Source organism: Dermacentor albipictus, chromosome 2 (genome assembly GCF_038994185.2).
Source record: "Dermacentor albipictus isolate Rhodes 1998 colony chromosome 2, USDA_Dalb.pri_finalv2, whole genome shotgun sequence".
Taxonomy (NCBI): Eukaryota; Metazoa; Arthropoda; class Arachnida; order Ixodida; family Ixodidae; genus Dermacentor; species Dermacentor albipictus.
The window spans coordinates 56085672-56111693 of NC_091822.1; the positions used below are offsets into that span (position 1 = coordinate 56085672).

The 26022-nt window shown below is 45.0% G+C and overlaps 1 protein-coding gene and 1 pseudogene across 3 annotated transcripts in view; both read right to left on the bottom strand.

Annotated features, from left to right (window-relative positions):
* Positions 1 to 786: 786 nt before the first annotated feature.
* LOC135901827 (uncharacterized) overlaps positions 787 to 26022 on the bottom strand; it is a 118943-nt gene continuing 93707 nt past the window's right edge. For 2 of the 3 annotated variants that reach the window (XR_011512026.1, XM_070533601.1), the window contains one exon: positions 4050 to 7497. Coding sequence is in view for 2 of the 3 variants with exons in the window: in XM_070533601.1 (XP_070389702.1) it covers positions 7342 to 7497 (156 nt within the window). In the remaining variant the exon portion in view is untranslated. Of the gene's footprint in view, positions 1091 to 4049; positions 7498 to 26022 lie in introns of those variants that run through there. The other variant, XM_070533600.1, reaches the window with a different exon arrangement.
* LOC135901826 (uncharacterized) lies at positions 7493 to 10989 on the bottom strand (annotated as a pseudogene).

Consider the following 26022-nt stretch of genomic DNA (forward strand, 5'->3'; position numbering starts at 1 on the left):
AAACATGGGTGAAGGTCGGGCTGATTAGCCGCCGGATGCGCGCAGATCGTATAGATACGCGGTGACGCTACTTTACGCCACTTCAACAGTTCCCTAACCCTTGTAGGCGTAGGAAATGGCACATACCTTCACTAATTCTTCACCTTCAGAGGGGGAGAAGCACTTAATTCTATTCAACAGACAGTCTATTAATAAATGTATTTTCCAGACCTCCATATGCTAGAACTAAGGTGTAGCCAGTGCTGGAATCCTAATTTGGAGCTCCCTTCATTAAGAGTAGACCACACTATATAGGGAGCTTGTATAGCGCCCTCCCATCTTGCACAAAATTTGTAAGGATTAAGTTATGTAAGAAATTTTTTGCTATTCGATATTTTATTCGATATCCACCCTCATTTTTTTCTTCATTTGAATGGATATTCAGTTCTAAAGCTACTATTCGGTATTTGCGCATCCCTACAAAAAAGTTAAGGACTGCTAGTAATATTTGTGCCATTAGTATAGCGCATGAATTCAAGAGCACCAGTTGAAACATTACACGTGTTGGTTAAATATTAAACTTGTGGATGAGATATGATTTCTTATATTCCCTGCCTCTCGGAAGTGTGACTGTAGAATATGAAGTGTAATGTAGTTAAATTGTGACCTGGCAGGTTAAAATGCTATGCCACTGCTTTCGGAAGTTTCTTGGCAATGGCCGCACAATTTTTGTTGATTCTAACATTCACTTGTTGTCCTGTTTGCCGACACACTGTTTGTATATGTAAACAATGCAGGGGGTGAAGTTAGTCATGGCTAGTGGCTATCCATGTGTGTCAGTTAAAAGTGTACAGCTCCTGATACTTCCGCGTGTATGTGGGTAGGGCACGGGCCTTCTGTCAGGTAACAATTCACCTTTTTTTACAGATGCAACGGATGCGTCAGGGTGACCATGAATTTTTGTACAAGTTTTTCCGCATGACGCCGCTGCTCTTCGACAAGCTCTTGACCTTTGTAGCAGAGGACCTCACACGGCAGCACCACATACGAGAACACCTGGAGCCTGGAGAACGACTTGCTACAGCATGGAGGTTTGTAGAGGGGGTTGCCCCTGCAAAAATAATATGCGATTGAAGGAATCCAGAATGTGCAGCCTAAAGAGTAAACATTTCTTTGTCATTTAATCTATGATTTATTTATTTACATAATATTGCCAGCTGCCTTTTGGCAGCCAAAGCAGGGACGGGTTGCAAAACGTTGAAGCAAGACAAAATAAAGAACGAAGCAACTGACAATGCGTGTGAAAAAAGAAATACTTAAAATATATATATATATCTTACAGCGATTAAAAGTGCGCACTTAGTGCATCACCAGTGTAGCAGTTGTGAGCTAACTTTGCCATCAAATGGCATCACACAAAAGCTACCTCAGTGCTTTTGACCTTGCACAACTTGTAAAACATGCAGGTGGAAGTTAACCTGCACAAATTAAATTTGATCGTATGTCACTCAAAGAGTGCCCCCATAAACATGAAAGCCATGTCATCCTAATGTGCAAACAACTGAGAAATCGGTACTCATTTCTTTCCAATTTGCATTCCAGCTACTTGGCATCCGGGGAGGACATAAAAGATGTTGCCCTGGCTTACCGTGTGGGGATTGAGACGGCTAGACTGCATTCATGTGGCCTGTCGAGCAATCTGGGCAAGGTTGAAAGACCACTACATGAACGTAATGTCACACAGCTATGAGGGACATTGCTGGCACACATTTTAAGGTACTGCTGTGCATGTGAACTTGGCGCTTATTTCATCCGTCTTCACAAGTTTCTATTTGTTCCGATAACATGAAAAAATGTAATCTTCACTCTTAATTATGCATATTACATGCACAAACTTTTAAAGGTAGGTGAATACTAACTTTGTTGGATGCGAATCGAATATTGATTAGTCAAATGGAGACTCATATATTTACAACAGCAATATTTGTTTTGATATTACTAGGGGCCACTCCTACTGACTAGTGAAAAAAAAAGACGGCTACCAGGGTTAATTAGGTTCAATTTCAAAAACGATTGTCATTAAAAAAACTGCACAAATAGTCTGAAAATTTTGGGGCCTGGTTGGAAATAAGATTTCTAAGAATGAATGCCTGCGGTATGACTGGCTTTGCACAAGTGCCTAAAAAATATCGGAAGTTGTGAAAAAAAGAAGCTGCTGGGGGGCTTGTGTGCTGTAGACATGTGTAATAGGGCCCTTTCCAAAAAACATCGCTTATTGTAGTGTAAAAGATAGAACTGATGCATAACTATGCTGCCAAAAAAGTCTAAATGACAGTCTACAAGCAAAAATCGCAGGTTGCCACGTAGGCTTCAGCTGCGAAACCAAAAACAAAGCCTGCATTAACCAATTTGTTTCTGCATTGCTTCGAAAACTGTTGTTTCAATTTTGATAATTTGCGACACACTTTGTTTCGCAGACGAAAAACAGTAACGATGATTGCGCCGTGTTGGTTCAGGAAGTCCATGCCATGAATGACGTCTCGTGAGCACTGTCTGAGGACAACGAAGGTGGCAGGGTAACTCCGGTCATGAACAGTAATTCTTGCCGCGCAGATACCAGTCGGCTTTAGGAGGTGTCCTCCCGCGGTAATTTTGCAAAATTTTTATTGAGTTTCGATACTTCAAAATACACACTGAACTATCAATTGTCAAATACGTATAGCTACTGCGTAATTTTTATCATATCTGGAACTTCGAATGTTCGCCAACCTCTACAAATTACTCATTATCCAGAGGCAGCCAGTCTTGACACTCCAATGATAGCAATTACTTCATTGTGAATTATATTGCTCTACTTTTTACAAACTTGGAGTAGCTAAAAGAGACAAATCACACACATTGCACAATCACAACTGAATTTCCACTGTTCCTTTTGACCATTTGTATTAAGAAATCACAGGAGCAGTACTTGTTTGGGGTATTTCCAGGCACCAAGCACGTCTGAATGGGCACAGATTGCCGATGGGTTCACCGCATAGTGGCAGTTCCCAAACTGCTTGGGAGCAGTTGATGGAAAGCATGTTGCCATAGTTGCTTCTCGGAATTGTGGCAGCTTGTACTACAACTACAAGGTAAATTTATGCATGTATAAGGTGTGCGAACACCACTGAAATAATTATGCTAGTGTGATTGGATTTACAGTTGCCGCCAACAACCTGATGGAAATTTTAATGCTTTCATTCGTAGTTTTCTTTATTGAAAGCTTGCATTTATCCAAGCAGTAACACACACATTGTGTTGCTGTTTTACATATTTATACAAACAAATGCAGGCACTTTTGTATTTGCCAACTCTACAATTTGGTTTCAGTACACAAAATGCATGTCGCAAGAGCTTGCGAGGCTGCAATACAACTGCTGCCCCTCAAATATCCTCATCGCATGTAACCTTTGTGTGTAAACCAATGTAGTTGAGGCACCTAATAGTTACAGACATACTCTTTCACTTTGCTTATTAGCTACCTGTCACCCTTGCATTATGATAGGCATACTTGTGCCTCTGGTGTAATTCTTGAATGCCAATTTTCAGGGCACCTTTTCAGTTGTACTCATGGCTGTTGTCAACAGCAACTACAAGTACATACTGATAGATGTTGGAGCAGAAGCCTGCCACAGTGATGGCTGTATCTTCCAGAACTCCACCTTTGGAAGAGCCCTCCTACAAGACCGCCTCTCTGTGCCTGCTTGTGCTAGACTTCCAGGAACAACAGGCACGATTGCGCCTTTCACTTTCATTGGGGAAGAGGCATTCCAGCTGCGCACCGATTTTATGCGCCCGTTTCCGGCAAAGCAGCTCAATGATGCACGAAGAGTGTTCAACTATCGGCTGAGCCGAGCACGGTATAAAACTGAGATAGTAAAGGATCTGCACTCAGCGTTGTTCAATTCTAAAATAAAACATAAATGGATAAAAAAATATGTCGAGTTCACCATAAATTAGCCACTTCCATCTGTGAAAATTGGTACTGAAAACCTATAAAAAGTACACATCTCTTATGACAATTGCTCAAGAAGTCTTTATTGAACTTTGTGTCACGAGTTTGCACGATCAGATCATTTCACTATTAAGTGTCTTGCTGTATAACATGCAATGGGTCCACAAATACAGCTGTGTGTCCAGAAAATTGTTCATGGAAGCTGGTGTTGTCTCGGTACACAGCTGTAATGGACAGTGGCGGTATCCCCATAAAAGGAATCCTTAACTAATAATTCATGGCTCATTAATAGCTGGTGCTCAGTGTGACGGCTTGTGAAATAACCATTCGTTGTTAGTTTACCTTTCACACTTCACATCGATTACTTTTTTCGAATGCTTAGGAACAGGGAAAAAGAAAAAAAATTGGAGATGACTACACAGGAACTAGCATTCGCATTGTCTTATCTTTTTTATCCTACCCCAAGGTATTATGCTGTCCCAAGGCATGCACCAGCAAGAGCTTCCAACCCTTCTGCACTTTTTCTTGTTTAAAGGAAGGCATTGCATTGCATCACTCTAAATAAAAATAAATGATTTGCCAAATTTTTTTTCCAGGAGGTGCGTGGAAAATCTTCGTCTTCGGGATCACGGCAGCCCGGTGGCGCATACTCCTCCGAACCATCTCTTTGAAGCCTGAGAATGTCGACTTCGTCATCAAAGCAGCATGCATCCTGCACAACTTCCTGACCATCCAGAATGCTGATGTGCATCATTTCACAGACAGGGAGGACAGTTTTGGGAATGTTGTACCAGGGCACTGGTGGCAAGGCATGCCAAGGGATGGCTCAGAGCAGAGCTACTTTCCACTTCGTACGACACGTGTCAGAAACGAACCTAAGGCTGCAGATGCCAGGAATCTTCTAATGGCATACTTCTGCAGCAGTGCTGGTGAGGTCCCCTAGTAGTGGCACCAACCTGGTGTGTCAAAGGAAGCAGCTGTGAAGCAGCTCCATGACCTACGGCTACTTCCGCTCCAGTGATGTAAGTCATGCAAGCAACAATGGCAAGCATATATACGTTTACTTCTTTCACTACTATACCAGCAGCAGCACTCGTACTTTTCCTATACATATTGTTACTATGTGTTTTAATGCCGAAACATTGCTTCAGTATTTGGTGGAAAACAATAATTTATTTAGCTTATGAAAGACGATTATTCAAACAGGTAAATACAAACAATAAATGCACAATTACAATGTAAAACGGGATAAACTAGGAACAAAATTCAAACAAAAACATCAATTGCAGCATACGTCAAAACTGTACATTAACAAACTGGTACATGATATTATTTAAGTACTCCCACACCCAGTTTCAGCATTGTAAACAGACAAGGGATGGTAAGTCACATGTTTAAGATTGTGTCTTCAAAGTATTAAACTGCTGCACAGCCCAACAGCAGCAGATATTTCTAACATTTTATTTAAGCTTAAAAACTTTTACAGCTCGCATGCTGTTCACGGCTTCTCTCAGGTAGCCCTGCTTCCTGCCAGAGAAGGGTTATACATACAAACGCTTCATTTGTGCACTGCCATCAATGTCACTGATTACTGAAACAACTTTGGCGAAACATCAAGTGCAGAACATAGACATAGAAAACCAACTCTGGAAGTGAGTCATGTAAAAAAAAGAAAAAAAAAGGATGCAGGGCTTGTGGATGCTAGTAGACCAGTTGCATAAATGCCAGCAACACTGTAAAAAGCTCTGGAGTGTTCAAGCAACACTGTGCAGCGCCGCCATTGGGCATGAAAACATTACAAAAAAAAACGCAGTGCACATGCGGATGCGATAGGGATAGGCAAGTTGGTTTTTGTTCTGTGGCCTTATCTTAACGTGAACAATCGTCTGCGCTGCATTTTGTGTTCCCCGTTTGTGCAATCACTTTCAACGATGTCGCACCATTCAGGGAAGGTAATTTTCCCCATCACTGGATGGAAGAACGACCTTGCCGTGTTACCTCCGCTGTCAGATCGGAGCGTACACGAATTTTATGCAGGACGATCGGGAACGAAACGAAGCTACGAACGAAGCTACAACTTTCACGTGGAATCGTACGTCAACGTATGTGCGCTGAAGACCAATGTCACCCAAAACAGGTAAATATTTGTGCAACTCTATCGCATGTAAACGGGCGATAGTCGCAACCGTTGACTCTCAGTGATAAAAGTGCTTTGCTGTTGTGTGAATGTTAAGAAATCCTCATGAGTTTATTTATGCTTAGGTTTAAGAAAACAAATTATAGATCAGTTGGTGCAATAGTTTATTTTCTTGTCTGAAGTCATAGATGGAGGAGCTTAGCACTCTTTATTTATTTCCAGCGCCGGGCTCATCTTCTTGCAGGCACCATGCTACCGAAGCAAAAAGAACGCGTCCCCGTATTCCGTGATGATAGCATTGGACACGACACGCATCATCGATGGAAGCTGCGACTGCCCGGCAGGAAAGCTCGCCTGCATCCACATGATCGCTGTTTTGAGGACTGCCATGCTCCTACAGTCAAAGGGTTTCTCAGAGGCGCCGGACCAGCTCTCGTGCACGGATTTACCTCAGCAATGGAGGATTCCCCGCAGAAGCACGATCAGAGGATGCCCGCTTCAATTCGTGGACTGGCGCAAAGTGAAAGAAGGCGGGACTAGCGCGCCAAAGTTTGCCTTGCCGAAGGAGCGCTGTGTACGCCGTAGAAATCGGCAGGAGCAAGAAGAGGCGAAGCAAAAGTTTGCTCAAGAACTGCTTTCGTTTGACCCAGATAATGACTTCGCGAAAGCGCTCCTGCTGACCGACGAAGGCGACACCGTGCAGTCCAGGTTTGGGCTGGTGTCCTCATTGGCGCCACAGAGCTACCAACAGTCTCTGCTGCCACACGGTTTCACCGTGCTTCTTTCTGGGTTACAACCAGCAAACGAAGAAAATCCTTGTGAAAGCATCCCGACTGTCACTTTCTTCGAAAGCGGCACAGCCTGGAATCCTCCAGCACACCTTGAGTCAAACAGTGTTATGCAGGTCAGAGGCTGGTCAATGTTTCTTGCAAGGAATTATTATGAACCTCTCGATTGTTGTGTGTTGGTGCCAAATCCTTGTGCGAATTAGGTTTAGCCATGGTTTCGATGCTATAGGCACAGTCATCACATTCAATATTTTAATTGCCTTGGACCCGCGTTTGGTAGCAAATAGATGCGCACTTTCATATAGTTTCCGGTCACTAGGTCGTATCAGACAGATGTAATATTTTCTATTTTTAGCAACCCCACAAATATTAAGACGTACATCTCTGTATCCGTTAGACCAATGTGTGCACTGAGCGTGAGAAACATGCAATGTTTTTAATTTTCATATCTGTCTGACATTTATTTCCTGCATCAGGAGATATGTGTGACACCATTGGCATCTGAAGCGCTTGAAAAGGACAGCCGCCAGCAGGCAAAAAGTGCAACATGGCAGCAGGAACGCCGGCTTCGTGTCACATCCTCCAAGTTTGGTGCGGTCCTGAATAGGAAGGAATGGACTGTTAAGGGCCTGCAGAACCTCACAGCTGCAAGAGACCTTTCTAGAGTTACTGCAGTCAAGTTAGTATTTTCTTTTTATCCTTGTAAACACATGAACAAATTATATATGCCACAGAGTGGCATTAGTGTATCCAAAAATTGTGCTATACATTGTAGCTTAACTAACATTGCACTAAGTTTATTTCTGTTACATTTTTCCAGTTACAGCATCAAGATGGAGTCGCTAGCTGCTCAACGCTACGAGGATGCTCTACGCCGTCTGGGCCATGCTCCTACAGTTAGCACCTGTGGATTGCTGGTTAACCCAGCTTTTCCTTGGTTGGGTGCGTCGCCTGACAGGATTGTGTACGACCCCACAGAACAATCCTATGGTGTAGTGGAGATAAAGTGTCCCTACTCTTTACGTGACTACAAGGCGTCTGCCCTTCTAAACACTGATTTCTGTAGCATAATCAGGGATGGTGTACCAGAGCTGAAGAGGGACCACCAGTATTATCATCAACTGCTTGGGCAGATGGGTGTATCGCAGTTGCGCTGGGGTGACTTTGTGGTCTATGGAGGAGATATTATTTTGATCGAAAGAATAAGATTTAATGAAAATGAATGGAAAAGTGCCAGAGAGGTGCTCGACAACTTTTACTTTGACACACTGCTGCCATACCTGTTGAGCACTGTAATCTGATGTGATACAGAAAACAATGCAAAAATGGCATGTCGAAAAGACAAGTAGGGCTGCAAACATTTTATTGCACACAAGAGGAGGGCAGCACCACGAGGCTGTGAGGATTGACATATGACTAGCAAATGAGTGTCTTTAAGGAACACTGTGGATTCTATCAGTTTGTGTCTTCTTTTAGAAGTGATGGCTGGAAGTTTGTAAGGAAGGCACACACGGCTCACATCTGATTCGCTAAAGGTACAACGGAGATTGGAATCGACCGGTCAAAAATGTGATATCCCTTGATTTTCTTGATCTTCCTCTCCACATGTATCCTGATTGCTGCAATTTCCTGAGTCTCCTCCACTTCGGCGGGAGTAAATTGCCCATGCATGAGGAAGGGTGGAATGTTCAGCATAACTTTCTTGCTTTGTAGCAGGTCTTTTATTTTAAATCCCTTGTCAGCCATGACTGAGTCACCTGTGTCAAACTTCAGGTCTAAAAATCCACTCTTCTCCACACACTCTCTGTCAGACGCCCAGTAAATAGTTCGGAAACAAAAGTCAGTACTCCATGAGGGGATATGCCTATGAGTGCTTTGAACGTATGGGTAGACTTGTACGAGGAATAGACTTGTGATTGCGTCACGAAAGATGTTGGCACATCACATCTAATCTCAGTGGCATCCAAGATGACACGTGTTGATGGTTATTTTTCCTTGAAAGCAGATGGCATGGCAGCATCAATAGCTTGTCGTGATATCCATGTTGTCATTTCTGTTACCTGCAAATAGATATAGTCAAGCACTGTGGAAAAAATTCTTGACACTGTGCTGATGGAGACGTTGAACAAGTGGCCGATGTGTCTGTGAAATAAGCCAACTCAAAGTTTAACAAGCACAAGAAAGAGCTGGTTCTCCATACCAATCTTGTGTCGCCGACCACTATACTCAACATTTCGTAGCCCGCTCCTTGTACGCTTGCGTGCAATGTTTTCACCATTTTCCCCAAAATCAAGGAGATGCATGAGAGCCCAGAAGTGCTTGTAGCTGGGCAGTCCAGTGTAAAACTCAATGTCATCATTGTTGTCCTTGAATCTTTGAATTCCAAATGGAGGCAATTCTTCCAGCTTCTCAATATATTTCTGTGCAGTGACAAGCTCTGTGCGAAGCAGCTTTAATTCATTATTTTGTGCCTTTATTTGCAGCTTCAGGCGCTGATTTTCTGCTTCGGTTGCTTTGCTTGCAGCGAGTTTATTTTCTAGGACAGCAATAGTTTTTCTTAAAGAGCTTACTTGCACCTTCAGGTGATGATTTTCAGCTTCTGTATCTGCTCCGCTTGCTTTGCTTGCAGCCAGCTCCTGCTCTAGGGCAGAAATATTTTCTCTGCATGCACAAATACTTCCAGAGGCTGGTTCTGGTGACTGTTGCGGTTTGTCAGGAAGCAAAGTGGAGCCCGTATCTTCAACATTGAAGACGTCAGTGCCTTCACTGAATGTATTTTTGTTGCATCCATCTGCTGAGTTTTCCTTGTCATCTGCTCGGTTATCGATACAGGTGTCTACCTTTTGTCCTGTAGTGAAAAGCCCTTGAACATTACCGTTACACTTCCTTTTTGATAATGCAACTTTCTGAAGTGGTGCCCGTTGAGCTGGTGGTTTCCTCGATGGCTTTGGCTGCTTGAATAAAAATATGGATGGCACAGCAGACTGGTGTAAGTGTCGGTAACCATTAGCAACAAAGTCACTCTTAAGAAAGTGGAGAGAGCAGACCCTGGTGGCCTTCGAAACTGTGAAGAGTGGGCCTTCATCTTGCCTGATGGCTGCAATCCACTTTTTGTATATGTCCTGGTCTCTTGGGAATCTATGGTATGACACCTGTGAATAAAAGTCAATATTCAGAACACTTTCTGTCTTGATTGGGACATATCTCAACAACGCTCTCTTAAAACAAAGAATTGACGATGCTATGCAAGACAAGGTTTCAAACACTCGACAAATCTGCGCAACCAAGGTCTACGCACATGGCTGCACCGTTACAAATTTATCGATTTCAGGTGCTTATATGCGTAGGGCTTCGTGACAACGTACCAGGATCTGTTTTTTTTTTTTTCGATGAAGGCAGATAAAGTAACTTTATAGCGAAATAAAACGCGAAATGATGTTTTGTATCTGCTCCGCTTGCTCGACTAAAAGTGCGTGTGCACAGTAATGCAGCCGTCAGGCGAAATGCACGGCTATGTCTGACATCGTCGGTCCACACACACTTAGTTGTCTTGCTTGACCATATCACATGGCACAAGTACTGCCTGCGAACATCGCAAACCGGATGTGTTTCGCTACCAACATGAACGGCGCAGACGGTGTTTCGACATAAGCATTCGCAGAGCTGTGCCAAACCACAAATGGCCTCCGCCCTTAAAGAATGGCATGCGCGCACAGCACGATCTCAAAACATTCCTTCTACAGCGTAACACAACGATATAGCCCTTTGCTTAGGGAGACAAGTGGTCAAAACCGTGTGACGGCATCCGGTAAACATCGTGCCGCATCCCACAAACCGCAAAAGGTTTCAGGTTTTTCAAGGCATTTACTTAATAATTTCATCGCTAAACCGTATCGAGATCACTTATAGATGAATCAAGCTACATGTCTAGCGATTAAAATAAGTAAAAACATGCTTAATTACATAAACAAGCTACTGCCTGACAAGCAAATGATGGGGGTGCGACGCAGCAAGAAGGGACTTACCTTTTGTCCAGACTTGTCAAAGCCACCAAACTGCGTGCACAGTGGCACACAGCAGTTAACTGGCATGACTCCAGGTCACAGTCGCCCGACAACAGCACGAAAAGGGACGAGTTCGCCACAAGCGTCGATGCAGTATGCCAAGCCGGTATCACGCGCGTACCGAACGGGCGAAACGCACACGACTATTCATGCACAATGGCGGCCGCTGGCTGCTTCCTGTACGCAAGTACTGATGGCGCTGCAACGAATTTTGTTTTGCAACTCGTCTAGTGGCAGAATGGGAGGCTGTCTATGTTGGCAGTGAGCCTCGCTTGGCAATGGAAAAACATTTCACTTTGTGCTATCTCCTCTAACAATAAAAGAAATTGGAAAATGCTTGCGTTGTTAGAATTTCCTCGATAGAACGCTTCACAACTTGCAGCACATAAATTTCCAATTGGGACTGGTTAAAGGTTCATTACATTCTTTTTTCTTTACAGGCTTGTACAGGCACCCCCGTAGATGCATGAACAAACTCAGGCATGCACAGGTGGTGAACTCAAAAGGTTCTTTGCTGCTAGACAGGTTCAATGAGTATGGACACATCAAAGAGATAAACACTTGTCTTGCAACAACAGACCTTTAGTTGCATGCCAGTGCTACCAACTCTATGAAGTTCTTGAATAATTAGCATGAAAATGCAGATACAACACAATATAAAATGAACAAAAAGAACTGAGGAGCTTTGATATGAAACCAACAGACAAGGGAACATAGTAAAGCATAGAGGAAAATAACTTATTTCATTTGTAATGTTGACGTTGCAAGAAGGGAAATGAAAGTCGACAAAAAGATAACTTGCCACTGGTGGAAGCTAAACACAAAACCAATTGAGCTACAGAGGAGGCCATACCTCCATCAATTTCCTGGGGTTTATGTGTACCAGATAAGGCTCTGTGAGTGTTCTTGTACGAGTAGTGCTGGCTAGCACTGCCAGGGCGAGATCTAGTACATGCACATATCTGCTCAAGAAAGCCATTGCAACAGCACCATATGCAGAGCAACGCAAGCATAATGCGAAGGTTGTGGGTTTGTCTCCCACCAATTGGAAGTAATCTCTTCATCCACTTTCATTCCCCTTTTCCTCCTTACTTCTACATCTCAATGTAAAGCAATTGAATTCCTCTATGATTTCCTTTCTTTCATTGTCTCTTGGATTTATTACACAAAAGGCATACATAAAAAAAACTAATTCTTGAATTTCTTTACTAGTTGCATTACTTCAATCGTCATGTCAAGCTGCTTTGGTAGGTTTGAGGTGTGTCTCTTGAACACACAGCAGCTTCGGATTATGTTTGTGTATTATTTCTCCAATGTCATCGAGGTTATGTAGACGTCCTCGTACATTCCACTGTAGTATTTGTGTTTCCATATTGATAAATGTGTTTGGTGCTGTGTGTTTAAGAAACGGATTAGTTCACGGGCGCTTTGAAGGCTCCGTGACGGGAGGTTTATCTCTTTTGGAGCGGTCGAGAGGCCCTGGTGGCGCCGTCTGGCTGGTGGTTGTGTCCAGCGCCTCGCAAGACGCGCTGGACACGCGCTCTTTCGAGCGCTTTGTTTGGCGTGAAGGCCTCGGCACGTTGGACGAGGCCTTCGCGGTCACCTGCCCGGAGGCAGATGGCCCCGTCTGCTGGGTTGGCGTAGCAGCGCTAGCTGCATCCGCTGGGGGGTGAGTGCATGGCGTCACTGCTGCCTCACTGGGTGTGGGTCGGACAGCCGCCGGAGACCGTTGTGGTGCTGCCCCGACGTGCCACTTCGGCGAATGTGTTTTTGGGCAGGTAAGATACCCGCCTGTGTGCTTCCTTGAAAGTTATGTTTTCGTTTACTTTGATCGTGACTATTTCTTTCTCCTTCTTCCAGGATGGGCACGACCACGAGTATGTGGCATGCTTCCCTTCACAGTTTACACAATGGAGAGTGTTCTCGCAAGTTTCAGAAGTATGTTCGTGGGCACTGCATTTTGCACAGGTTTGACGGCCTCGGCAGCTCTGCGAACTGTGGCCAAAACGTTGGCATTTGAAACATCTGAGGGGATTTGGCACATATGGCCTAACACTGAGCTTGATGTACCCGGCCTCTACAGACTCGGGCAGAATACTTGAGCCGAATGTGAGTCTAAGGTGTTTGGTCTTGATTTCTTTGCTGTCACGCCTGATCTTAATTCCTTTACCATTGATAACATTCTGGCCACTGAAGCCCTCCAAGAGTTCATCTTCAGTGAGCTCCAGCAAGTCATCGTCCGAGAGAACACCGCGGCTGGTGTTCATCGTACGGTGTGGGGTTGCAATTACTTGGGTTTCCCCAAATGACACAAGTTTTGTCAATTTCTCATATTGTTTCTAATCGCGGAGCTCCAAGAGGAGATCACCGCTTGGCATCCTCGACGCCTTATAACCTGGACCAAAGACTTCAGTCAATGTCTTAGAAACAAGGAATGGTGAGATAGTTCGCACTGGTTTAGCTGGCCTTTCAGAGTGGATCACGTGAAAACGAGGGAAAGATTTTTTTTTTTGCCGACCAAAAAACTGGAATACTTCATTGGTGTGCCGTCTTTTCTGAGGGCGATCAGGAAGCGGAGGGAACGAGGTTGCCATAAAGGAATTGAATTTTAGGCAATAACGCCAGCCACCCACCGTGGAGTCCTACAAGGGGACGCTACATGGACTGTAAGAACAGGTCCTGTAAACGCCAGCTGTACGTCATCACTATAACCAAATATGAAAGAACCTAGGTTGGCAATTCACACAAGGCTAACCCTTGCTGCCTGGAAAAATTGGAAGGGAAGCCAGGAGAAGACAGGAAAGGTGGAAAGTGAGAGAAAGGCGAAGGCTAGAGGAAGAGAGAGAGACAGGAAAAGGCAACTACTGATTTCCCCCGGCTGGGTCAGTCCGGCTGGGTCAGTCCGGGGTTGCCGTCTATGTTAAGCAGAGGCCAAAGAGGTGTGTTCGCTCCGCCAGGGGGCCTTAAAGGTCCAAACACCCGGCATCAGCTCAACCTCCAGGATCCCCCTTTCCCCAGACACGGCTAAGCCGCGCATGGCTACAGCGGGAGGGTCCAACCCTCGTGTGCTCGGGTACGTGGTGTCGCAACACACCAAACGCCTGCTGACGCAGACGCCCCTGCGGGGAGGGAGTGAGCTAGCACACACAGCGCGGACTTTGAAGACTATGGAGTGGCTACAGAGGACACTGCCTATGGCGCAAGTGATGAAGACACCCGAAGTGATGAAGACACGGCAAGCAACGTGGGGGACTTGCTAAAATTATTTTCTAATGAACATTTGCCAAACTCCGAGTTAAGTGTCGCCGATGCAATGGTCGTGTTGATGCCGCATTCGGCATCAGCTGGCTTGAATTGGAGTGACAATGGAAATTGTTCACGTGATTAACCTTCTACTAGGAGCTGACGTGCCGCCGTCACCGCAGCATTTGCTGCGAAAGGCCTGGAAGAACTGGCAATGACAGGTGGTTAGGCGCCATTACTTTCTGCACATCGTGCAGTACTCCTGCTGCAAATGCGACTCGGCGAGGCTTCGTTTGCATAAACTGTGGCGCCCAGAATTCAGCACATAATTTCTTTGCAGTATTGAACTTAAAAAACAAATTGAAGTTTTGCTTTCAATGAAGGAATTAGCCGTGACACTGCTGGACACTCTTGGCAGGAAAAATCGAGGCGGGAGCTCATCCCAGAGAAGTTCTGGTGATGCAACTGTATTGACGGACATCACTGATGGCGCCTTGTACCAGAAGCACATGGAAGGCTGCCAGAGGATTGATATATCCCTCACTTTCAACAGTGATGGCGCCAAAGTATTCAACTGCAACAAGACAGCCTTGTGCATAATCAGTAAGCTACCTGTAGCATTGCATTGGACAAATGTTTTTTGGAGGTCTGGTTTGGAAAAGGACACCTGGAGATGAGTAAATTTTAAGAAGTTTTTGTGAAGGAGGTGCTTGAGACAGAATCCATAAAGTGACAATGCAATGAACAAAGCTGGAGTCGGGGCTTAAAGTGATTTCCTGCTGTGCGGATGCCCCAGCACGTGCAGCAGTCGTGAACTCGAAGCAGTTCAATGGCTACTTTGGATGCAGCTTTTGTCTACGCAAAGGTGAAAGACACAAATATAAGTCACTATGACGTTTTTCATCTATATAAACGTTGCTTACACTTTATGCCAGGGCAACTAGCAACGTTTTTCTTCTCTATAAAAGCTGCTAACACTGTATGTCAGAGCAACTAGCAGTGGTTCAGTTTCATTATATTGGTCATTTAGTGCAAGCTCAATTATCTGACTTACGCAGCTAACATCAATTCCCGTAGTATTTGTTGTTACTGAGTAGCCTGTTCTTTTTCGTGTGAATTTTATATACAGAAAATAAGTATAGATTCTCTGGCGCCTTATATATAGCACAACCAGGGGGTGGAGGGGCTTGGTTATTTGGACCGCTTCCCCTACCCGACACATGCAAGCCCTCAGTAGCGAGAGTGCAACAAGCCCCCTCTGCCTCTGAAGGCTACTCTGGATCCACCCCTGCCTTAGCTGTGTGCCGTCAATCCTATATACTGCAATGAAACCAATGTTAAGACTTCGTCATGTTGTGCTGTACTCTGATTGGTATGATTACTTTAACATTTCAGGATCCATGAAGTATCCAGTGCTAGGAAGTCAAGTGCCGGCTGTATGCACTACAAGTCAGGTCAAATCGGACATCCGAGTGGCCCTGTCGACTGGTGAACCTTCGCATGGTGTCAAAGCACCCATACCACTTGCACAGCTTCCAAAATTCGACTTAGTGTGGGGAGTATGCCCTGATTACATGCATGCACTCCTTGAAGGGGCTACCAAACACCTTGTGGAAATTTGGTTGACATGTCCAGTCATCAGCATACATTGGGAGCCGACAAAGTGTCAAAGAGTGCACCTAAGGCCACCTCAATTTTTTACACGACTGCCACGTACACTGGATGACCGCAGCATGTGGAAGGCTAGTGAATGGAAGTGGTGGCTTTTTTTCTATGCAGTTCCATGCCTTTACGGTATACTACAAAAAAACAGTACTATGAGCACCTGTGCCTCCTCGTCAATGGCAGTTTTCTTTTACTAAAGGCCAAAATTTCTAAAAATGACCTCAAAGGAACCATGGATAATCTATCCAAATTCGTTTACAAGGTTGAAGAGCTGTATGGAAAGTCGGCTATGATATTTATTGTCTATCAGCTGCTCCATCTTCCGCAGAGCGTACGGCAGCTCGGGCTTCTATGGTATCATTAAACATTCCTGTTTGAATTTGGAAACGGCACATTGTTGAACTTGATTAGTGATACGAACGAAGTGCCACTGCAGGTTCTCGAAAGTTTTGCAATTCGCCTAGAACTTTCGCAGCTGCTGCAATCCATGGCTTTTTCTGAGAAGGCACGGGCATTGTGCAAAAGAATGACTGCTGCCTGTGTTTTAGAGGGCCCGCCAGACAAGCCACTAGGCAAGGGCTTGTTTTTAACAAAAATCTCAAGTGAAGAGACCATTTTGATTGACAAATTGGGCTACTGTCCAAATGATGATGATGTGTGGTGTTTTTTGGCGCAAGGGCCAGGTTTGGCCAAAGAGCGCCATGACAAGTGGTAGTGTTAACGATGTATTATGGAGGATGTGACTTGGCTGTAAAGTGGCCTAAAAATAGTCGCTATAAAGTGCGTAAAATCCATGTACTATAAAATTATGGCGATGACGAATGACTAATACTATGAACATTAAAATCCATCGTAAAAGGATGATGCAAAATAAAAATATATAGGATGGTAAAATTACTTGGAGCACTGCTGCCTCGCCAGAGCCCTTGAAACACAAGGGCCTAGAGGCATGTGCTACACTAAGGAGCTATCGCAGCGGCATCCTCTGACGAGAGGACCCGCTACGAACATGTAGGGCTAAAAACATGCAAGACAACATCTTTCAGAAAACTTAGGACTGCGCTGGTGTCAAATAAAGGTTCTGGGCCGAGTAACATAACAGGATGAAGGGGGATGCGCTGCCGGTATGCTAAGGGAAAATGTTTCTTTCTTTCATATTCGGCTTCCCGACACTCCAGGAGGACGTGGAGGACGGTCAGCCTCTCCCCGCATCTACCGCAGGTTGGAGGATCATTTTCAGTGAGTAAATAGTTATGCGTGCCAAATGTGTGTCCTATTCTGAGACGACAGAATAGGACATCTGTTCGGCGTGATTTTGTTACAGAGGGCCAGAATCCTAACTGTGGCTTTATGACGTGGAGCTTATTATTTGTTTGCGCGTCCCATAGGCGTTGCCAATGGTTCCGTAGTTTTCTCCGCAAGTAGGGCTTCAGATCTGTGACAGGAACTGCAGCGGTGGGATTAGCAGAATGCCATGCAACTGACGTGGCCATCTGATCCGCCAGAACATTACCTTCGATGGCCCTATGACCTGGCACCCAGCATATAATCACATGTTGGTTAGATACATATGCTTTGCATATGACGGAATAGAGTTCATTTATAACAGGATTTGTGTGCTTACAGAACGATATCAAAGCCTTCACTACACTTAGGGAGTCCGTATATATGACTGATTTTTCGAGTTTTGATTTCTTTATATGCTTCACGGTCGACAATATTGCGTAGGCCTCAGCCGTGAAGATACTAGTTTCCGGATGCAGTACGCCGGATTCCGAGAAGGATGGACCGACGGCTGCATAGGACACCCCATCGTGTGACTTCGATGCGTCTGTGTAGAACTCCGTGCAGGAGTGTTTGTGCTGGAGTTCCCGGAAATGCATTTGGATTTCAATGTCTGAAGCGTGTTTTGTGACTTGCATAAAAGATATATCGCATTGTATGAGCTGCCACTCCCAAGGAGGTAGCAGCTTGGCTGGTTGCATTAGGCGGAGCTCGAGGAGTGGGACATGCATTTGATCACTAAGCTCCCTCACACGCAGCGAGAAAGGCTGTCTAATGGAGGGACGTTTATGAAAGAGTGTAGCATATGTCATGTCATTTATGGTATTAAAACACGGATGTTGAGGGTTAGAGTGGACTTTCAGAAAATATGATTGGCTTATGTATGTTCTCTGCAGATGAAGTGACCACTCATTTGATTCTGCATATAAACTTTCAATGGGACTTGTTCTGAAAGCTCCAGTGGCTAGTCGGATTCCTAGATGGTGGACCGGATCTAGCATCTTTAGCGCGCTCGGGGCTGCAGAATGATAGATCACGGCACCGTAGTCCAACCGTGATCGAATGAGGCTCTTGTAAAGATTCATTAAACATTTCCTGTCGCTGCCCCATGTTGTGTGGGATAACACTTTAAGTAAGTTCATTGTTTTTAAGCATTTAACCTTGAGGTACTTTATGTGTGGAATAAACGTTAATTTCGAATCAAGAATGACGCCTAAAAACTTGTGTTCTTTGTTCACAGGAATTCGCTGGCCGTACATTTCGATACTGGGTTCTGCAGTGAGCTCTCTCTTTCTTGTGAAAAGCACACAAGAACTTTTGTTGGGGTTAACTTTAAATCCGTTTTCTTCTGCCCATTTGGACACTTTGTTCAAGCCCTGTTGAACTTGCCTCTCACATACAGTAAGGTTGCAGGATTTGAAACCCATCTGTATGTCGTCCACGTAAACAGAATAAAGAATGGCTGGCGGTAATGAAGCACGAAGGGTATTCATTTTCACGATGAAGAGCGTGCAGCTAAGTACACCTCCTTGAGGTACACCAGTTTCCTGTATGAAAGGTCGCGACAATACATTGCCGACTTTCACGCGGAATGTACGGTTGGACAAATAGCTTTCTATTAGGATGAGCATATTGCCACGGATGCCAATTCCCGACAAGTCTCTCAAGATACCATAGCGCCACGTAGTGTCGTACGCCTTCTCCATATCGAGGAATACGGATAGGAAATATTGTTTATGTAGAAAGGCGTCGCGAATGTTTCCCTCAATGCGCACAAGGTGATCGGTTGTGGACCTCCCTTCTCTGAAGCCACACTGAAAAGGATCGAGGATATTGTTAAGTTCAAGAAAATGGACAAGTCTGCGGTTAACCATTTTTTCAAAAACCTTACAAAGACAATTTGTAAGAGCTATCGGACGGTAGCTTGCCGCCAGGGAAGGGTCTTTACCCTGCTTAAGAACAGGGACCACAATCGCTTCTTTCCATGCGGATGGGAGGCATCCCGTAGCCCAAATAGCGTTGAAAAGCGTGAGTAGTGTAAGTTTGGTGTCAGTGTGTAAATTTCTGATCATTTCGTACATGACTCTATCAGGTCCCGGTGCAGAGCTTTTGCATGTGGTCAAAGCAGCTCTCAACTCTGCAATACTGAACGGCCGGTTATAAGGTTCATTCTGTCTGGATTTTTGTATTATTGGCTTACATTCTTCTATTCGTTTGTATTTCAAAAATGATTGCGAATAGTGGTTTGAACTCGACACGCTCTCAAACTGTTCTCCTAGTGTGTCTGCCTGATCTTTCAGTGTTTCACCTTGTGTGTTCACCAAAGGAAGTGAATATGTTTGTCGCCCTTTTATCCTATTAACCCTGTTCCAGACTTTGGCCTCATCTGTATAGGAGTTGATACCAGATAAAAACTTCTGCCAACTCTCTCTTCTGGCTTGTCGGCGGGTTCGCCTGCCTTGGGATTTAACTTTTTTAAAATTGATAAGATTCTCCGCAGTGGGGGAGGCGCGTAGCATCCCCCACGCTTTGTTTTGTTTCTTACGAGCGGTCCTACAATCGTCGTTCCACCACGGGACACGCCGTTTGCATGCCAATCCATTTACTTGTGATATACATTTAGTTGCGGCATCTATTATGAAAGCTGTAAAATATTCCACGGCAGCATCAATTCCTAACGAGGACATGTCATCCCATGACATACTAGTTAAGTTTCGGAATTTCTCCCAGTCTGCTGTCTCAGTCTTCCACCTAGGACCCTGTGGTGGATATTCGTCTTCTTTAAGTGTTCTTAACAGTACGGGGAAGTGGTCGCTTCCGTAAGGATCGTTCGTAACTTCCCATTCTAGTTCAGGCAGTATGGACGGAGAAACTATGCTCAGATCAATTGAAGAAAAGGTATTGTTTGCAAGACAGTAATATGTGGGTTTCTTCTTATTCAGAAGGCACGCACCAGAAGAGAAAAGGAACTGTTCAACAAGACGACCTCGCGCATCTATACGAGAGTCGCCCCACAGAGAGCTGTGCGCATTGAAATCGCCAAGAACAACGTAAGGTTCTGGCAATTGGTCAATAAAGGATTGGAATTCATGCTTCGTTAATTTGTAATGTGGGGGTATGTAAAGAGAGCTAATGGTGATGAGTTTGTTTAGGAGTACAGCTCGAACCGCCACTGCTTCGAGAGGTGTTTGTAGCTGTAAAAGTTGACATGCAATGCTCTTATGGATAACAATGGCAACACCGCCCGATGATGCGACAGCACCATCGCGATCTTTGCGAAAAGTTATATACTGTCGGAGAAAGTTTGTGTGTTTGGGTTTTAAGTTTGTTTCTTGTAAACACAGCACTTTGGGATTGTGTTTGTGGATTAGTTCTTGAACATCATCAAGGTTTCTAAGGAGACCTCTGACGTTCCACTGAATTATCTGTGTATCCATATTGGAGGTCAATAAGTGCTGTGTGTACAGAAACAGAAGTAGTGATTATAAAAATTACAGAAATTAAATTACAGAGCCCTTTCGAGGCCCTGTAACGGGAGTTTTGTTCTTTCTGGAGCGTTCGAGGGAGCCTCGCCGCTCCTTAGGCGCTTCGTGCGCCTTGAGGATAGGTGTTGTGTCCATTGCCTCTAGTGAGGCTCCGGACACGTGCTCTTGCGAGCGAGAAGTTTTCAGAGGGAGTCCCGCCTTGGAGGGCAAGACCCCTGCGCCCACCACCCCGGAGGTCGGTGGGGCTCCCTGAGGGATTTGGCTGCGCCGGCTGTTGCCAGCGCTGGAAGGGGCCGGGGAGGTTGGGGCAGCCTGGGCTGCGCCCACCTTCGGGGTCGATGGTCCCTTCTGCTCGGTTGGCGGGGCAGCGCTAGCTGCAACCACCATGGGGGCAGATGGCGTAACTGCCGACTCACTGCGTGTGGGTCGGACAGCCGCCGGAGGCCGTTGTGACGCTGCCCCCTGACGCGCCACTTCAGCAAAGCTTTTCTTTGGCAGGTATGCTACCCGCCTGCGTGCCTCTTTGAACGATATATTTTCCTTAACTTTGATTGTAACTATTTCTTTTTCTTTTTTCCATGATGGACAGGACCGCGAGTACGCGGCGTGTTCCCCATCACAGTTCACGCAGTGTGGAGCATTGTCGCAATTTTCAGATAGGTGTTCTTGGGCACTACATTTCGCGCAAGTCTGGCGGCCTCGGCAGTTCTGTGAACTGTGGCCAAATCTTTGACACTTAAAGCATCGGAGAGGATTTGGGATGTACGGTCTGACTCGGATCTTTATGTAGCCAGCCTCAATGGTCTCAGGTAGCATACTTGATGCAAAAGTAAGTATTAAGTGCTTTGTGTCAATCTCCTTGCCATCGCGCCTGATCTTTATTCTCTTGACATTGGTCACATTCTGATCGCTCCAGCCCTCCAGTAGTTCAGCTTCACTCAGTTCCATGAGATCGGCATCGGAAACGACTCCGCGGGTGGTGTTCATTGTGCGGTGCGGTGTGACCGTCACTGGAAGATTCCCAAAGGATACTAGATTAGAGAGTTTCTCGTACTGTGTCTTATCACGCAGTTCTAAGAGGAGGTCACCACTTGCCAATTTAGAGACTTTATAACCTGGGCCAAAAGCTTCACTAAGTGTCTTTGCAACAAGAAAAGGTGAGATCATTCTCGCTGCCTTTTCTTTTTTCTCTGAATGTACTACATGAAATCTTGGAAAATTCTCATTATTTCGGCCAAAAAACTTGAAAACTTCTTCGGTGCGCCCTCGTTTGTGAGGGCGATCAGGAAGTGTTGGAAAAGAACTTGCCATAGATATGTTTGAAAATTCGGCAGCGCCGCCAGCCACCCACCATGGAGCCCAACAAGGGGACGCTGCAGGACCGTGAAAAGACGGCCTGCATGCGCCAGCTGTACGACACTACTATAACCAAATCTGTTATAACCAAGGTTGGCTATCCCACACAAGGTTAACCCTTGCCGCCGAGGAGAATGAAGTAAATGGAAGAGAGGAGAAGACAGGAAAGGTCAAAAAGTAAGAGATAAAGACGAAGATTCGAGAGGAAGAGATAGGAAAAGGCGACTGCCGATTTCCCCCGGGTGGGTCAGTCCGGGGGTGCCGTCTACGTGAAGCCGAGGCCAAAGGGGTGTGTTGCCGCCGCCGAGGGGCCGTAAAGGTCCAAACACCCGGCATTGGCTCAACCCCCAGGATCCCCTTTTCCCCGGACACGGCTAAGCCGCGCACGGCTACACGCGGGAGGGTCCAACCCTCGTGTGCTCGGGTACGTGGTGGCGCAACACACCAAACGCCTGCTGACGCAGACGCCCCTGCGGGGGCTACTGTCCAAAGAATGTTAAATTAAATTATGGGGTTTCACGTGCCAAAACCACTTTCTGAGCATGAGGCACGTCGTAGTGGAGGACTCCGGAAATTCCGACCACCTGGGGTTCTTTAGCGTGCACCTAAATCTAAGTACACGGGTGTTTTTGCATTTCGCCCCCATCGAAAAGCGGCCGCCGTGGCCGGAATTCGATCCCACGACCTTGTGCTCAGCAGCCTAACACCATAGCCACTGAGCAACCACGGCGGGTTCCAAAGAATGTTGTGGAGCACAAAAGGGTACGCCTGAACGGACAAGTTTTCCACATGCATACCTACAAAAGGACGAAAAGAACATGCAATTCGTATTTGAAATCTAAAAATGGTGAGCACCACATACTGAGCAATGTTTTAGTACTGGAAGATGGTATGTGTCCTGCGTCGGAAGCGTATATTTCGGAAACACAAGATGGTGAACCACATGCACATTTGTATTGATGTTGGGGATGAAGTGCTTTTGTATGGCGCCGAAGTGGACCGAGTTTGTGTCGCGATGAAAGTTGGAAAAACACTTTACATTGCTGACATCCCTGAGATGCACGAACGGGATTAGGTGCAACAGTCTCAGAAATAGCAGCATATCTGTTTTTACAGCAGTACTTTTTATGGGCTCACTACCCTAGACATTTTCCCATCTGCCAGCGTTTGCCGCTGCAATTCCAGAAGGCACTGCCAGAATTTTATAAAGATATTATAAAATATGCGGATCCCACGCATAGTACAATAATAAAGATGTTATAGCAAAAATTTGGTTTCTTTTTGAACACCTTGTATTTTTGTGTGCGTACCATGATACAAGTTATGTGCTCCCTGCATGTGTAACATGCTTGCTGCTAAAATGTCTTATTTGAATATATGCAAGGAACTAAAAGTAACTTGTTCACATTTAGTTATTCCGGTGTATAAATGCTGTTTTTCTCTTTTGGTTCTCTTCTTGGTATCTGCAACATATATTGGAAATGATGTGTCCTATCAATCCATAACCGTAACCATTTACTGTGCAAGTGACATTAGCATCTCTCTGAATGTGCATTAGTGCCCATATATTCCAGCTATCTGTGTAGTTTGATTGTCGTACCTGTCATTGCCATCATTTCCTGCCAACCTTCGGGTAGAATGTAGCACTAGCTTGCCTGTGTCTGCATGATGCAGTTGTTTTTGGGATACAGTTTAGACAATATGCACTTGTAACTAGGATGCATCACGTAGTGATGAACAAGAATGTGTCCATTCCAGCCAGTATTGTTGCAACAAGCAGCTACCATCTGCTGGGCCATTTTGAGTTCTTATTTGTCCTATAACAGCTACTACCCTAGCAAAAATTCTGATTGGAGAAACAAATAAAAATCATATTTGTTTCTCTGTATTGCATAATGAAACGATAAGACCTATACACTGATACAGATTCTATTGGTCAATGTATAGGTATACAGGTTGCATTATTGTATAGGTACTATAGCCGACGCCTCACCCAGCTGCCCCGGCACGGAGCCACAAAGCCTGGTTAACCGACGGCGGGAGCTTCCCCCAAGCATTGATTCACCTTTGGCAACCGGGCGCCTGGCGGGGAATCGCTTGTACCCGTTTTACCAGTGGGTGTCCGGCGGTGGGGTTTGAACCCAGCGCCTCCCACAGCTGGGCCGGGCGCCCTAACCATTTGACCACGGCTGTGGCGTCCATCCATTCCTAGAATTTTAAAAAAATCGCAAATACCTATCGTCGGTATCAGACATTTAGCACTTGAATATATGTTGAAAGAAAGCGACTCCTCGGTGTGTGTGTACAGACAGATCGATCTCGTCGTATGCGTCTTTCATAGTGCCTGCGCATCAAATCATTCAACGGTTTCGCCTGTATAATAAGACGACTACAACATCTACAGAACTAGTAACAATCAGAGAGGCCGTTCGACATATTTTGCGACAGCTTCCTTAAATATGGACAGTCTTCAGCGACGCAAAATCGGCTCTACTACTTGGAGTGGTGTTAAAACAAAGCGCTTACAGAGTGTTGGCTCTTCAAACTGCTGAGCTCTACACTTTAGCACAAGAAAACGGCCACCACATTACATTTCAGTGGATTCCCAGTCACTGTGGCATACACGGCAACGAACTGGCCGACGCGAAGAAAGCACTCGAAGAACGACAGTCGCTGCTTTCAATTCCTTTTTTAAGAGCGGGCGCCAACTGTCTCCCATCCAGTGTCATCCAAAAATTGACAGCAAAGCACTGGGACAATCCGGATAATCGCCACAGACGACTCCAGGGATTGAACCCTACCATGAATTTTAGGCTACCACCGAAAATTCAACGCAGCTGTGCCAGTCTTCTGCATAGACTAAGGCTGGGGGTAGCGTTTATGCACAGATACGTGCACCTTATGCGACGCACCGAGTCTCCACACTGTGAGGTGTGCAATGTGACTGAGACTATAGGTCCTGTGCTTTGTGACTGCCCTAAGTACGTGGAAGAGCGTCAAAAGATGGACAACGACCATACGCATCTCGACAGCCGACCATTGTCGGAGGACGTTATTTTAGGCTCTTGGCCAGACGCTTAATCAAATTTCAAGGCCACTCAAGCGTTACTGAACTTTTAAAAAATTACGGGTCTGGATTGTAGGCTTCGAGGATGCCAAACTGCTTGCCATATGTTCTACATCTTCCTTCTATCGTCATCATCACCCTTCATATGCCTCCTTCTTCCCTCTTCCCCTTCCCCAAACGCCGAGTAGCTGGCTAGAGGAATATACTTCAGGCCGACCTCTCTGCATTTCGTACCATTAAACTTCTCTTTTTCTAGGTCCTATATATGGTGCGTGTGTGTGTGTGTGTGTGTGTGTGTGTGTATATATATATACATATATATATATATATATCCCATTATCTGCATATATTAGGCATGCATGTATGGAAAGCACATTCTATATATTGTGAGTGTGTAGTTCTCAGAACGTTAAAAACGCACACAGCTGCGTATTATATGATGATGTATTTAAAAAATTTAACGTAAGCTACATATTTCCAAAGGCAGGATGAAAACTTTGTCAAGATTTTCACAATATCACAGCAATATTTAGCTCACACAGAGCCACAGCTGACACCAAAAAGCAGCACAGCTTGGCGGTAGCCTCATAAGAGGTACAAAAATGTCACAGCACAGATTACACATTTCTGAAAAAGCTCCACGGAATTAAATCAGTCATTTTATACACTGTAGTAATTGTAGCATGATGAAAATTAGACCTTGAAATTGCTCTTCACATATTTACCAATATCAGAGCAAATTTTAGCTGGCACAGAACTGCAGTTAACACCAAACAGTACATTTAGCACAGCTTGGTTTGATGGCTCTAACCAGCTATAAAAATACCACAGAATGAGGAAAATTTTGTTTGAAAAAAATTGCTAATATAACATTTATGAAATAAAAACTAAACCTCAAGGCGCATATCAGACTGAGAAAGATAATGCTTAATGGCTAAGACAGAGGCGGATAAGCAAGAA